We start from the raw sequence: 16,585 nt of genomic DNA, 5'->3' as shown, positions 1-16,585 counted from the left end.
AACGTAATGCAATTCCGTGAACACTGTTACTAAGTTGTATATTACATTTTTTTTCAGAATTATTTTAAATGAAAAAATTAAAAGTTTCATCATTCATTCTAAAGTCGAACGTGTATATTCTAAAGTCGAACTTAAATCTCAATACACCCTTCCCCCACCGCGACTTGCATGAAAAGAAATGATCCGTGTTGCTCTCAGATTCCATTCCCGGGGGGAGGGGGTACTCGATATTTTTACCAGGGTAAACACAACTTCACTAGAGTTTTTTTTAATGTAAGTACCTAACGCTAAAAGCTGACAAAAGGGAAAATTGTTTAAATATCAAAACTGCAGTATTTAAGCATCTGAATAGTGCAACTGGAATTTGGACCCTGAAAACGATTCATCAGTGCCAAGCAAATATTTTTTAAAAGGTTGAAAACGTGCGACTACCATGCAGCGTTATATTATTTTTAAAGGGGTTAATAAACTAAGAGGTGAACTGTTTGTTTCTCTGTTCCCAACCATGTAACAATATAGAAAATCCATTTCAAAGGATCTTGACTCAACAGACTTAAGCATTCTATCGACGCATGGTATCATTTCGCCAATCATATGTGCCCACTCTTTTTTTTTAAAAAAAAGAACATGCTCTGCAATTCACGGTGCAGAACTGAAAAAGGCATTGAATTGTACCAACTGAGCTTTTCATGTGATACACTTAATGTAAATTTACCAATGAACATTCTAGCCCCCTCTCCCCACGAAGGCAGAGGGCAACCACTTTATTTTATCTGAAATAACGATATCTTAGGACTTATTTAAACAGCATGTAATTTTTAAAGTAGTCATTATTTGGAAGCGTCCACTCTCGAGTCCCCAGGATTGATCATCTACTGAATGCTAGCGAGGCAATTACACTAGGTTTTCTCGTATTACCCTTTGACCACCTTGTTCAACACCCTAAGAACACGACGTGAAAGAAAATTTGCGAGACCAAGTAAATACAGCTGCGCAATCCTCTTTAATAAACATCGTAAATGCCAAAACCAGTTATTCGTTTTTTTCCCTTCGTCATACTTTCTGTTCCAAAATAACATTTACTTTTAGCAAGTGGTTCATTAACAATGTCCCTTTAAGAGCCCAAAATTATTGACCAGGTATGCTCCCTTCCTTTCCACTGTTTCTTTGCATTGAAAATCGATGCTTTACATAAGGATTAAAGATATCCATCAGTCTTCATTTCCTATCTAGTATAACAGATAATCATAGTAATGCTGATATGGGGAAGAGAGGAATAATAAATGCACACATGTTCACCTCTGTTCACCCCAACGAATTTTAACAGTTGTTTGTAGCTGTAATAGGATTCTTTTTAAATCATACAGTCAACAGGATTTTGGCAGATATGTTGAAAATCCCCTTAGCAGTTGTAAATAATTAAACACTCAGGTCAAAACAAAACATGTATAGCTATCTCATTATTGGAAAGCTTGATGTGATGATAAAGCATAGAAACATTTTGTTTCTGTTCCTTAATGTAAACACAAAAATGATCTAACTGAATTTTTTAAACTTTTTTTTACTTTTAATAGGACACAAAATGTGAGCACAATGTGCTTTAGGAGACTATTGTTTTACCTCAAGAAACAGTTTTCAAATTCTTCTTAGTAATTGGTAATGGATGTGTCCTCATTGTGCAAGGAGAAAGGTCCTAATTTAAAATGAGTTGATTATTCTGAAACCAGTCCTTAATGTGTAATCAGCAAGAGATTTAGTCCAAAACTGATTTAATAATATAGTATTCACCTGTGAATATGAAACTATTTCCCTGCTGTGTTCATCATGGAATACCTTTTTCATGAAACAGTTTATCATTCTTTGGCATACAAACTGCATAAAACTACAAACCAGTTAAATTGACCATTTTAGTTCGCGAACCAACTGTGTCTTGATAGACCTACAATAAACTAATTTCTATTAAAGATTCTGCCTTGCTTCTTAACCTGGCATTACAATATCTTTTACTTCAGGTTTTTAAGACAATTTGCATGTTAATTCTCAATTCTTGGAAGGAATTTTCATCAAGGTGTTCACCTCCATTTGGATCTCATGCAACTGATAATCAGCTGTTATGATCCCAGCTGTTATGATCCCAGCTGATGTTGACACTGGATAAGTCAGATCCCAAAAAGAAATCTGGCTTGGTAAATCATATGTTTATTTTTGTAGCTGTTACTGCGGTAGTTACTCACAAACATATTCACACAATGTTGCAGATGTTCTTTAACAATAAAACATACAGAAATTACAAAAAACTAGAGGGCACAGATTTAAGATGAAAGGGTAAAGATTTAAAAGGGACCGAAGGGGCAACTTTTTCACACAGAGGGTGGTGCGTGTGTACAATGAGCTGCCAGAGGAAGGGGCAGAGATGGGTACAACTACATAATTTAACAGGGAGATGGATGAGGATATGATTAAGAAGCATTTAAAGAGATATGGGTCAAATGCTGGCAAATGGGACTTGGTCAGATTGGGATCTCTTGTCAGCGCAGATGAGTAACACCAATGGGTCTGTTTCCGTGCTGCATGACTCCAAGTGAATTTTTGATGGGCTGTTGAACTTGATTACTGCCAGCCTGTAGCACTTTTTTTACATGTAGATTTCATGTATTTTGATTTTATAAATTTGATTTACCTAGTTGAGGTAGAATCAGTGGAGAGCTTGTGAAATTTCTCTCATGGGAAATATTTAAAGCTGACACTAGGCAAAAGTAACTGTGCTTTCAAGTACAGGCAGAAATAATAAAATAAAAATTGATTGGACCTTCATTGCAGAATTTGAGAAAAGAACTGGCACACCACGGAAGTAACTTTTTTTCATAACTGGATAGACTTTGGCATTTCATGTCCCATCATTGAGAAATGCATCCACACCAACCAATTTTTTTTGATTATGTCAGAAATAATGCCTGTCACTGTTGTGAAAGGTATCCAATATGTAGGTTTTAAAATAGAGGCAGATGGTTGTGGGTTAGTTCTGTGAAGGCTTTTGTTTAAAAACAGGTCAGAATGTTATTTTGTACAGTGACTTAAGTCAGGTGCCTGGGAAAACCCCTGTCATGTTAATGGATAAAATCTTTATATTACTGAGTTAATAGACTAGAATGCCATTAATTTAATCTTGACTTCAGAACAGAAGATTCAACGTATCAGTTCAGAAGACTCAGGAGTTCAATTCAGAAGGGAGATGAGTTTCCCCAGGCGGCAAATAAAGATTTTACTTCAGGTGTACTAGCCATCATAGCCAAGTTTGTGGAACTTCCAAGCCAAGAAAATTTCAGGTTGTTAGAATTGAAAAAATAGATCAGATTTGAGAGATGTTCATATCAGCAAATTTGGAAAGGAATCTAAAACTCACCCCACAGTCCTAAGAATTTTGAAGTTGCAATAGAATACCCCGAACAGCATAGTGTTGGGTAACAGATTGAAACTTTACCTTTATGTTTATGTTAGATCTTTTGAATGTTCTACACGTACATAGGTCTTTTTTAGAATCATACAGCATGGAAACAGACCGGTTCAGCTTGTCTGTGCCGACCAGACATCCCAAATAGGTCTCATCCCATTTGCCAACATTTGACTCATATCACTCGAAACCCTTTTGAATAGTGTAATTGTACCCACCTCCACTACTACTTCTGGCAACTCGGTCCATACGTGTTGCACCCTCTGCATGAAGAGGTCAACCTTTAGGTCCTTTTCAAATTGTTCCTCTCTGACCTCAAACTGGTCTTCTAATTTTGGACTCCCCCACCCTCAGAAATCGATCTTGGCTATTCACCCTACCAATGCTCCTCATGATTTTATAAACCTCTATAAGGTCACCCCCTTAGCCTCTGATGCTCCAGGGAAAAAAGTCCCAGCCTATTCAGTCTCTCCTGAAAATTCAAATCTTCAAGTCCTGGCAGCATCCTTATAAATATTTTCTGCACCCTTAAGTTTAACAACATTCGTCCTATAGCAGGGAGACCAGAATTGTATGCAGTATTCTCAAAGTGACCTTACTAATGTCCTGTTCAGCTTAACATGATGTCCTAACTCCAATACACAATACTCTGAACAATGAGTAATGGCCAAACATTATCTTCACCACCCTGTCTATCTGTGCTTCCACTTTCAAGGAACAATAGAGTTGCACTCTTAGGTCTCTTTGTTTAGTAACTGTGTAAGTCCTGGGTAAAAACAATGACTGCAGATGCTGGAAACCAGATTCTGGATTAGTGGTGCTGGAAGAGCACAGCAGTTAGTTTGCCTTACCAAAATGCATCACCTCATATTAATCTGAATTAAACTCCATCTACAATTCCTCAGCCCATTTGTTCAGGGTCTCGTTGTACTGAGATAACCTTCTTCAATGTCCACTACACCACCCTATTTTGGTGCCATCTGGAAACTTACTAACCATGCCCTCTATATTCAAGTCTAAATAATTTTTATAAATTACAAAAAGCAGTGGACCCAACACCAATCCTTATGGCACACCACTAGTCACAGGCCTCCAGTCTGAAAAGCAACCCTCAAACACCATCTTCTGTCTCCTGCCTTCAAACCAATTTTGTATCCAGAGACTAGCTAACCTGGATCCCATGTGATCTAACTTTACAAACCAGTCTACCATGCAGAACCTTGTCGAATGCACTGACTTAAGTCCACATACACAACGCCTACTGTTCTGCCTACATCAATCTTCGTTGTCATCTCTTCAAAAAAATTAAACCAAGTTAGTGAGACAATTTCCCACGCACAAAGCCATGTCAACTATCCCTAATCAGCCCTTGCCTTTCCAAATGCATGTAAGTCCTGTCCCTCAGAGTTTCCTCCAACAATTTACCCACCATAAGGCTCACTGGTCTATAGTTCCCTGGCTTTTCCTTACAGCCTTTCTTAAATAATGGCACCGTATTCGCCAACCTCTAATCTCACCCGTAGCTGCCAATGATATAAATATCTCAGCAAGGGGCCCAGCAATTTCTTTCCTAGCTTCCCACAAAGTTATGGGAATCACCTGATTTGTTTCACCTGATGGTCTGTGAAAACCATCTATCTCTATGGTTTTAAGACCTTCAGCACCTCTCTTTTGTAATATGGACTCTTTTCAAGACATCACTATTTATTTCCTCAAGTTCCCGAGCTTCCATGTCCTTTTCCACAATAAATACTGACACAAAATACTTAATTAGGATCTCACCCATATGCACATAAGGGGCCCTATTCTCTCTCTCTTCTGTCCTTAATGTACTTACAGACTCTCTTTGGATTCTCCTTCACTCAATTTGCCAAAGCTATCTCATGTCCCCTTTTTTGCCCTCCTGATTTCCATCTTAAGTATACTCCGACTGCCCTTATACCTCACTCGGGATTCACACAGTCCCAGCTGTCTAGACCTGAACTATGCCTTCTCCTATTTCTTGACCAGAGCCTCAACTTCTCGAGTCAATAAGCACACCTTACATCTACCAGCCTTACCCTTCACACTAATAGAAACATACTGTCTCTAAAAATGAAATAATGAGAGTTCAAAGGCCTCCACTTGTGAACTATCCCTTCACGTGTGAATAGCCTATCCCAATCAACTTTTGAAAGTTCTTATCTAATACTGTCAAAATTGGCCTGACTCCAAGTTAGAATTTTAACTCTATGATCAGCACTGTACTTTTGCATAACAATTTTAAAACTCATAATTATGATCACTTGCTCCAAAGTGCTCCCCCACTGACACCTCAGTCACTTGCCCTGCCTTATTTTCCAACAAAAGTATTGCTCCTTCTGTAGTAGGTACATCCACATACTGAATAAGAAAGTTATCTTGTACACATGCCACAAATTCCTCCCCATCCAAGCCCTCAACACTACGACAGTCTCAGTTATGTTGGAAGGTTCAATCCCCTACCATTACAACCCTATTATTTGATTTGATTTATTCCCATCACATGTACTGAGGTACAGTGAAAAGTGTTGTCTTACATGCTTGACAGGCAGATTGTACTATATAAGTGCACCTGGGTAACAGAAAAAAGTGCAGGATACAATGTTACAACTGCTGAGAAGATGCAGAGAGAGATCAATATTAACATTAAAGAATTAAAGTATTCAGAAGTTTGATAACAGAGGGGAAAATGTTCTCAAACCTGCTAATACATGTATACAAACATTCTGCCTGACAGGCGACAGTGGAAAAGAGCATAACCAGGATTATGTTGGTTACTTTCCCAATGCAGTGGGAGGTATCGTTGAAGGTATCAGAAATCTCCTCAAATATTTGTTTCTCAATTTCCCATTGACTATGGCGGTCCTATAATACAATCCCAACTAAGTGATCATCTTTCGTATTTCTCAGTTCCATTCAATGTAATGTCATTGGAAGATCTCCCAAGGATATTCTCCCTTATAGCTGTAATGTTATCCCGAACAAAAATGCCACTCCCCCTCCTCTTGCCTCCCTCTCTATTCTTCCAATAGCATCTATACCATGGAACATTAATTTGCCAGTCCTGTCCATCTTTGAGCCACATTTCTGTGACAGCAATGGTATCTCAGTCCCACGTTCACAACTATCCCCTAAGTTCATCTACTTTACCTGTCAAGCCTTTTGCATTGAAGTAAACAGACTTTAATTTATCAGTCTTACCTCATTCTCTGCCAAGCTGTCTGCCTTGACTATTTGACTTGCTGCCCTAATCTATTTTCTAGCCTCAGACTTTCCTCTTTTTTCACTATCATTTTGGTTCCCACTCCCCTCCCCACCCCTCTAACTAGTTTAAAGCCTCCTGAGTAACAAATCTACCCGCAAGGATATTTATCCACTTCCAATTCAGCTGGAAACAATCGCCCTTAAACTGATAATTTCTACCCCTGTAGAGATCGCAATGATCCAAAAATGTGAATCCTTGCCCCTGCACAGGCTCCTTAGCCATGCATTCATCTGTTCTAACTTCCTATTCCTACTCTCAGTAGCGCATAGCACCGGTATAAACCTAGATATTGCTTCCACTGAGGACCTACTTTCTAACTTTCTGCCTAGTTTCCAACATTCCTTCTGCAGAACCTCATCCCTTTCTCTACCTATGTTGTTGGTTCCTATGTGAACAATAAACTGCTGATCCCTTTCCAGAATATTCTGCACCCTCTCCGAGACATTCTTCACCCTGCCATCAGGAAAGCAACACACCATCCTGAAATGTCTGTCTGTGCCCTAGACTACAGAGTCCCCTGTTATAATCGATCACTTGTAATGTGACATGCCTCTCATTACAGTAGAGCCAGTCACAGCACCCGAAACCTGGCCATCAGCGCTCTTCTCTCCTGAGAGACCACCCCCAACACTACAGTATCCAAAACAGAGATGGGGATATTAGAGTTGGGGATAGCCACAAGAGAATCCTGCACAACATGGATACCTCTCTTACCATTCCTAGCAGTCAACCATCTACACGACTGTATCTACGGTGTCTCTACCTTCTGAAAACTGCCATACTGCCATTCATCACACCTTCTCGCTCGTGTAAACTCTTCATTGCCTCTAACTGCCACTCCAAATGATCCATGTGGTCCAACAGGATCCACAACAAAAAAACACTTCGTACAGAAACCAAAAGAGAAAATGCTGGAAAATCTCAGCAGGTCTGGCAGCATCTGTAAGGAGAGAAAAGAACTGACATTTCGACTCTAACTGACCCCTTGTCAAAGCAAAGTGAATCTCCGAATTTCATTCTCTGCATGTGCTTCAGTGATACATTTTTTGGCCTTAGAATAAAGAGAGTCATAGGGTCATACAGCACAGAAACAGGCCCTACGGTCCAAATTATCAAGGTATCCCAAACTGAATTCATCCCATTTGCCTGCACTTGGTCCATATTCCTCGAAACCTTTCCAATTCATGTATCTATTCAAATGTTTTAATTGTACCCACCTCCAACACTTCCTCTTGAAACTCATTCCATACATGCATCACCCTTTGAAAATGTTGCCTCTCAGGTTTCTTTTAAATCTTTTGGGAAAAGGTCTTGGATATTCATTTTATCTATGCTCCTCATGATTTTAGAAACCTCTACAAAGTCACCGCTTAGCCTCTAATGCTCCGGGGAAAAAAAAAGTCCCAGATCTTCAGCTCCTCCTTATAACTCAAATCTTGCAGTCCTCGCAAATCCTGGTAAAGTTTTTTCTGCACCCTTTCTACTTTAACAACATCCTTTCTATAATAGGGTGACCAGAATTGTACACAGTCTTCTGAAAGTGGCTTCACCAATGTCTTACACGGCCGCAACGTGATGTCCCAACTCCTGTATTCAGTGATATGACCAATGAAGGCAAGCACGCCAAACACTACCTCCACCACCCTGTCTACCTGCAACTACAAGCCTTCACCCATAGGTCCCTTTGTTCAACAACAGTCCCCAGGGCCCTACTATTAACTGTGTAAGTCCTGCCTTACCAAATTGCAACCCCTTGCAGTTATCTAAGTTGAACTCCATCTGTCACTTCTTGGCCCATTGATCCATCTGATCAAGGTCCCTCTGTAGTCTACGGTAACCTTTTACACTGTCCACTATGCGACCAATTTTGGTGTCATCTGCAAACTCACCAATCACATCTATATTCTCATCCAAATCATTGATACAAATGACAATCAACAGTGGACCCAGAACCAATCCTCAAAGCACACCACTGGTCACAGGACTCCACACTCTGTCTTCTACCATCAAGCCAATTTTGCATCCAATTGGTTCTCTCTCCCTGAATCCCACATGACCTAATGTTCCTACGATGCGGGATCTTGTCAAAGACCTTACTAAAGAAGTAGGGAAAATCAGTCAGCAACTTCCTGTTTTTTTTTAAATCCTTAACTGTAGACGTGTGGATTATTTATTTCACAGAAACTAAATATGGATAGACTAACTGCTAGTACTCCTGCAAAATCTACACTTATATTATCATTGAAACCCTTACAAATATAAACAGAACACACATCTGATAAATCAAAATGTTAACAGCAACATAATCTTTGCATACTCATGACTGAAGTTAATACAAAGTAAAATTAACTACAAGTATCCATGTTATCAGCCTAATTGGTAATAGTTCCCAACTCCAACTTATTGCACACAATTAGCCAAATACAAGATCATAATGCAAAACTATCAAAAACAAGGCTGTACTCTCTAAAGTATACCTACAGCACTCTCTAAAGTATACCTAGAAATAATTCTCTTGGTTTTCATCATGAAATAATATCACGTAGGCACACAGAATTGGTAAAGATCACAGGCTGGAGGTACATATTCACTGCCTAGCAGAATTTCAGAACAGTTAACATATCAACCTCAACATTATAGAGAATTAAGTTAAAATATTTTAATCTTTTGGATTTTTCTATTTTAATTAATATAACAAACAATACAAATGAGGTCTGTAGTAATCAGAGTTCCAGGTGTAAACTGATTCAGTTTTCTGCTGGAACATTCTTTACAGGAGGGGGAAAATGGACTTGCTAACATAGAAGGGTAGAAAACAAACTTTTAGACAGGTTCAAAACTCTGTATTCACCAGAACACACTGGATGTGCACTACTGAATTCACAGTAGAGATTGTGGTGCTGGAAAAGCACAGCAGGTCAGGCAGCATGAGGAGCAGGAGAATCAACGTTTTGGGCATAAGCCCTTCATTAGGGCATTCCACTACTGAATTCACCACTGGTAATATTAAAACAAAATAGATAGTGGTCATATGCAGTAAATTTTAACACATTCAAAACTTGGATAAGAATGAGAAAGTACAGCAATTGACTAGTCTAATCCTGGAGTTGCACACTCTGCCAAAGGCGGGGCAGGGGTGTTTAAGAGGTGAGACTCCAGACTCTGCGTGCTTATTCCACTACTTGTGCTTGGCCTCCACATGCTCCACTCAATGATATGCAAAGTGGTTGGCATCTTCGCGGAGGCTTCTTCTCCAATTTGTGCATTCTAGAGCAAATGATTTCCATGTGTTGGCAAGAATATCGTACAGGTAATTCTGCTATAACGCGCATTCCGCTAACGCAAATTCACTAATGCGGCTGACGAATTGGGGACCTGTTTCTAAAGGGCAAACTTTTAAAACTTGTGTTGGCTGTGAGGCTGTTACATTAGAAACAGTGCTTAAAGTGTTGGCAAAGTGTGCTTTTTCTATAACAAGGGTTTGCACAAGAACATAACCATCGCGTTATAGAAGAACTACCTGTATTCATTTAGGGAGGCTTCCAGGGTGTCCTTGTAGCATCTCCTCTGCCATCCTAGTGATCTACTAGGATACTATTGCAGAGTTCAGAGTAGAGCATTTGTTTATGGAGTCTTGCATTGGCCATGTGACCCATCCAATGCAGCTGATCATGCGTGAGCTGTGACTTGTTATTGCAAATAACGGCCTTGGAGAGGATACTCACATTGGTTTCCTATCCTGTTAGTGGACTTGTCGGAGTTTGAGAAGCAGCACTGGTGATAACTGTCAGGGAGTTGAGGTGTTGGTGTACATGGTCCATGTTTCTGATATATGCAGGAGAGTGGGAATCACAGTTGTTCTGTAAATCATGAGCTTGGTTTTGGACTTTGAACTCAGTTCCTTAGGCATCCTCGGCTGCACTGGCACCTTGGAATCAATGCTGGATTTCACTGTCAATGTGGGAAACAGTTATGTTATCCAGATCTTGCCTTGGACTTTGATGGTTTTTGGGGGTGGGGGGGAGCGCATTCTCCCCTACACTTCAGTGAAGGCATGGTTTACAGCTCAACCTCACTGGGCAGACATGTAGACATCACCTGCATACTGCAGTTTGATGACAGTTGGGGTGATCTTGGTTCTGGCCTGGGGCACTGAAGGTAGAACAGTTTCCCGCTCATCCAGCCAGTTAGCTCCACTCCAGCCGGGAGCTTCATGGAGATGGAATGGAGTGTTGCAGGAAGGAAGTTGGAGAAGTGCATTGGTGCACTACACAGTCCTGGTAACACCAGGTCTGTGCTCATATTGGATCTGTGGTGCATCAATTGGTGAAGACGAAAGCTTGCATGTCATTGTGAAACAAGTGGAGATTGGTGATATATTTCTGCAGATGATGGAAATGTGTTGCTGGAAAAGCGCAGCAGGTCAGGCAGCATCTAGGGAACAGGAGAATCGACGTTTCGGGCATTAGCCCTTCTTCAGGAAAGCCCTGAAGAAGGGCTAATGCCCGAAACGTCGATTCTCCTGTTCCCTAGATGCTGCCTGACCTGCTGCGCTTTTCCAGCAACACATTTCCATCTCTGATTTCCAGCATCTGCAGACCTCACTTTCTCCTCAAAGATATATTTCTGCAGGCAGCTGAATTTGACCCTGATATTCCAGAACTCCTCATAGTTGACAGAGATGGAGGTCTGTGTGAGATTGTGTACAGAGATTGCTTTTGTTCCCTGTGCTTTTCTTGATCTTCAGTGCATGACAAATCCATTGTGTCTCTTGATGTACTGAAACTACTTTGAGACTCGGGGAAGAGCTTTTCAGCCATTGGGAGGAAAGATTAGATTAGATTCGACTAGATTCCCTACAGTACGGAAACAGGTCCTTCGGCCCAACAAGTCCGCACCAACCCTCCGAAGAGTAACCCACCCAGACCCATTCCCCTATCCTATATTTACCTCTGACTAATGTATTTAACACAATGGGCAATTTAACATGGCCGATTCAGCTGACCTGCACATCTTTGGATTGTGGGAGGAAACCAAAGCATCCGGAGGAAACCCAAGCAGACACGGGGAGAATGTGCAAACTCCACACAGACAGTTGCCCGAGGCAGGAATCGAACCTGGGTGCGTGGTGCTGTGAGGCAGCAGTGCTAACCACTGAGCCACCGTGCCGCTCCAACAAAGAACAGAGGAACTTGCAATCACTTTGCCCATGGTGAATGGTAGGGAAATTCTCTATTTTGCACAGTTGGACCTGTCTCCTTTCTTGAAGATGGTCATAATTAAGACATCTGTGGAATCTTGTAGCATGCTGAATTCCTTCCAAACAAGGGTGATGAGTTTGTGGATTCATGTCAAGAGTGTCTCTCCAGCATATTTCAGTACTTTAGCATGGATTCCACTTGTTTTTTTTAAGCTCGCAGATGGCTTTTTCAATTTCCTGCAGGTTAGAGGTGCATTGAAAAGACAAAGGGTCGTCTGTTGCAGACTGTTCAGAGCACTTGAGTCAAATGATGTGTCTTGGTTGAAGAGGTCTTTGAAATGCTCTTTCCACCAGGTGTTGACTGCCTCTCGGTCTCTGATGAGCAACGGTCTGTTTTGACCCCGAGTCCTGGGTATTCAGATGGTAAATGGCTTCGAGTGCACTGAATAAGTCAAGCGTGTTGTGATCATCAGCAAGTTGCTGAGTGTCCTATGCTATTTCCACCCACCATATCTATTCTTTAGTTGTGAGTTCTTTGCTGCACCTCAGCTTTCAGTTGCCCGTATACTTGCTTCCTCTTGCCCAGTTAAACAGGACACAATTGACACAGGGTCTTGTGACAGTGGTAGTGTTCTCTATCTTTGGGCCAGATGGTTCAGGTTCAAATCCCGTTTAACACATAGGTGTGTCATAACCTGTCTGAACAGGTTGATTAAAAGAATAGGACATCAAAGGTAAGCACTCTAAACTAAATGATTCCTTAACTTCTGGTCTATGTAGAATAATTTACCTATGCATTAAGATAACCAAATCTAATGAGTAACATTAAAACTCTTGTATTCAACCTTTTAAAATCAAAAATAAAACTTGACAAACTACAGTAATTTGCATTTATTTTGGTTAGGGAGAAAGGACTTATATTTATTTGCTGGTCATGCTGAAAATCTTCTATGCTAAGTATTTAGCAATCTTGTCCACTTTTGTAGTAACAGCACAGGCCAAATGCGCATCAACAAAACAGCTTTTACTCTGCCTTAACAATACACTAACCATAGAAGGACAGCAGCCACTACGTTAGTGAATTTTCTATTCCCAGCTGCAAGCATCCTTATGACCAGACAGATGAGATTATCAATGTAGGTTCACTAATGCCAAATTACGGACAGTTTTATTACGTGGGCCCATGCCCACTTAGCACTAGATTGTGGAAAATGACTTCACATATAACATCTGCAGCCAACATTGTAAGTAAATATTCATCATCAGTTTGGCTGGGTTGCTTGCTGTCACTTAAAACACTAAATGAAGGATCTTAGTTTTGTTGTGAACAGCTTTTGATTTTACTCAAACACTCAAAAGTCCTTCTAAAATAAAGTTTGCTCTGTAAAGATGTTATAATTTTATTATCTTCATTTCTAGTAAAGCCATCGACACATGCAGTCATCTAAACATGCTTCTTTTGGACAAAACACTCCAACTGCACTCTGAAAGCTAAAAGGCACAATTTTCCAACCCTGCAAACTCTAACAGATAGGCTGCCAAAAATTTGTTAAGTTCAAACAAACTGTATCCCCAATTCAACAAATGTTTAGCAAGGATGTGGCCAAGAAATACCCCTGCTTCTGGCCTCTATCAGTGACTAATGGGATCTGAAAAACAACCAAAGCTTTATGTTACAGTTTCACAACATTCCACAAGGAAGGATAAATAAGCAGGGAGGAACATGACTGAAAAATAAGTAATAATGTTGAAAATGAAAATCCACAATCCCAAGTTTCATATCTTAAAATTGGGTTAACTGGTAGACAGCTTATAACCATGTCAGTAAAATATATATGTTTGTGATACAGCATGATTTTGCAAGTTTAAACATAACACAAAACTCAGAAATGTGGGTAAACAACAACATAATAACAGGCTTCAGAAGAACACAATCTGATGAATTAGGAGGCACATGACAGATTAAATTTAACACAAGTGTAAATTGCTGGTTTGTGAGGAAAAAAAGTAAAAGGAACATAAACAAAATGGTGTAACTTTCAAAGGACTGCAGAAAGAGACATAGATCTTTGCAGGTGGCAGGTTAAATTGAGACCACCATTAAAACACAGAGGAGTGTCATGTTTATTAATAGAAATATAGAATACAGAAACAAGGAAGTTCTGCTAAACATTTTAAAGCACTGGCTAGACTTCAACCAGAGTATCATGCTCAATTATGAGCATCACACTTTAGGAAGGAAGTCAAAGACTGAGAGAATGCACAGAAGAGATTTACTTGTATGGTACTAGAAATGAGGGACTTCAAATGTGTAGAAAGATCCAAAAATTTGGACATTTTACCAATCAGTGCAAAGAGAGGCATGCAAAAGGCTCAATCACTAGAGTACACTAGACACGACATAAACATGAGGAAATTACTTTTTATGAAGTGATTTGCTGCTTTCTGGAATACATTGCCTGAAATGGTAGCAGATTCGATAGTAATTTCCAGAAGGGAATTCAATACTTGATCAGAGAGGATAAAAAGGTGCTATGGGGACAAAACTAGAGCGGGGAACTAATTGAATAGGTCTTTTAAAGAACCACAGAGGTACAATATGCCGAATGGCCTCCTTTTGTGCATTATTATTGTCATTCCATTCAACAACAAAACAAAATGTATGACACTGCATTTGGAAATACAATTATTGAAGATATTACATTACAAAGCAGTGATGGCAGTAACTGACTTCCTAACACAGTTTGTCTTTTAACTTCTAAATTTCATTTGATTAAAAATGCATATTCCAAACATTAAAAACTACTCACTTTATTCATTGGTAATACATGAAGCAACCATTTCATCATTTCAAATGGATATACAGATGATTGACTAACTAATGCCATAAAAAAATTCAGGATTACTCATACACTTTGCCATGTTGGAATAGGGAAAGGCAATGTTTGTCTTTTTTTCCTAACAAGTTAGGAAATTTGCTACACAATTTTATTTGCGTAGCATAAACTAGCAAATACTCCAGCACGAATAATGGAGCTGGGTTCATACTAGCCATTCTTTACAATACGTGCCAGGCATAATTTTTCTGAACTTCTTCCAGCTGCATGAATAACAGACAATTTTGACCATTCGTATTAGAAGCTGCTGAACAGCAAAGGGGAAAAGTGAACACTCTTGATCTCCATGTTGGTTAAAAATTCTGCATTTTTTTGCCGTAACCCTTTATTTCTTCATAATGAACCCATTGTGCTTTCAGCTACAGCGTACTCTTTCACAAATATACTACCTAGAATACTTCAACAGTAAACCATTGTAATCTACAAAAACAATGCTGACATTCCAAAATTTCAAATGATTCCAGTAAAAAGATAAACTTAGCACTGCATATCTCTAGAAGTAATTAGGTATAATTATTAAGTAAAATATTTTAATGAACAGTTTCTTTTGCAAGGGAATTGAATAATAATGGATAAGTTGTTAAAGGTCAGAATTCAAATTACTGAAAGTGAAGTAAAGGTTACTCAAATTTTATTTTTTTTTTAAAAAAAAAGTCTGTTTATCTATGTTCTAAACCATATTTGAGACTACAAATTTGAAATCTCACTTTATACCATCACCTTCATGGGTTAATTTTTAGCTTCCGCTAAGTACATGGAAAATAGCCAAGTGAAGAATCATGGGAGGTGAAAGCTTGCCAAATACAAACTGCCAGCATTAAGCAGTCCTGACAGCTATGCTTCTTATAAACTTGGCAGCAGTTCAAAGTGCTTTTTCAATTGAAATGCTGGAACCTTGCCATGTGCATACAGATTTGCTTTGCCTCTTCTCATAAGGAACTGATAAATGCTGTTACGGTAACCATAGAAACAGGATATCAGAATGGCCTTGTGATGTAGTTGCCTGTCTCTGATTTTGAAAAAAAATACAGTTGAGTCCACTATGACTATGTGCTTGAATATCACATATATAGTGTTAGAAAAGCTTCAAGTCAGACAACAGCAACAGCTTTGCAGCTAAACAATGTATTTTCAGTTAATTCCTATTAAGGGAAAAAAGTACAGCTGCGTACGTGCATTTAAGTCTTTCTTTTACCTGGACTTGTCTGGATGTCTGCCTGCAGTTGTCATAGCAACACTGGTCTTCTCTACAGTATCAATCCCACTTGCTGGAGTTTCCTGATTATTTAGAAGCTCATCAAAAAAATTACGATTTCCTGAGGTGGGAGAGAAAAATAAAATTCCTGTAACCTGCACAGTTTGTTGAAGAAAATTGTATGCTTTTGTTTGTATGATTATCTGTAGATCTAGGTCAAGGCACTTGAGATGCCCTAAAATGAAACAAACCCAACCATTTGGTTTAAATTAGCAGCACTGGCTACATTAATTTGGAATGAAAATCAAAAAATATATATAACCTCTAATAACCCAATCTTAAGGTCATTCATTTGAACAAAAGTTGTGCTGAACCACATTAAATATACCTTCACTTACAATAAAGTGCACATTTAAAGAACAAACAACTATCCATTGTTCAAGACTTTATTTTTAAACACAGCAAAGCTAGCAAAACGTGAAGCATGCATAGAGTACTGCTTTCCTTGACCAAATCTAGATCACAAATAACAATATAACTCTCTGCTGTCAGTTCT

The 16,585-nt window shown here is 39.3% G+C and overlaps 1 protein-coding gene across 10 annotated transcripts in view; it reads right to left on the bottom strand.

Annotated features, from left to right (window-relative positions):
• Positions 1–16,585, bottom strand: part of kiaa0586 (KIAA0586 ortholog) — a 530,738-nt gene that overhangs the window by 403,164 nt on the left and 110,989 nt on the right. For all 10 annotated transcript variants that reach the window (XR_006312780.2, XM_043697765.2, XM_087989896.1 and 7 more), the window contains one exon: positions 16,030–16,150. Coding sequence is in view for 9 of the 10 variants with exons in the window: in XM_043697765.2 (XP_043553700.2) it covers positions 16,030–16,150 (121 nt within the window). In the remaining variant the exon portion in view is untranslated. The remainder of the gene's footprint in view (positions 1–16,029; positions 16,151–16,585) is intronic.

The sequence above is a fragment of the Chiloscyllium plagiosum genome, unplaced genomic scaffold (genome assembly GCF_037043375.1).
Source record: "Chiloscyllium plagiosum isolate Xiang-an unplaced genomic scaffold, Cpla_swu_hap1 HiC_scaffold_8, whole genome shotgun sequence".
NCBI classification, from domain to species: Eukaryota; Metazoa; Chordata; class Chondrichthyes; order Orectolobiformes; family Hemiscylliidae; genus Chiloscyllium; species Chiloscyllium plagiosum.
Note: the sequence above shows the minus strand (reverse complement) of the source record. Positions and strands in the feature narration are given on the sequence as shown.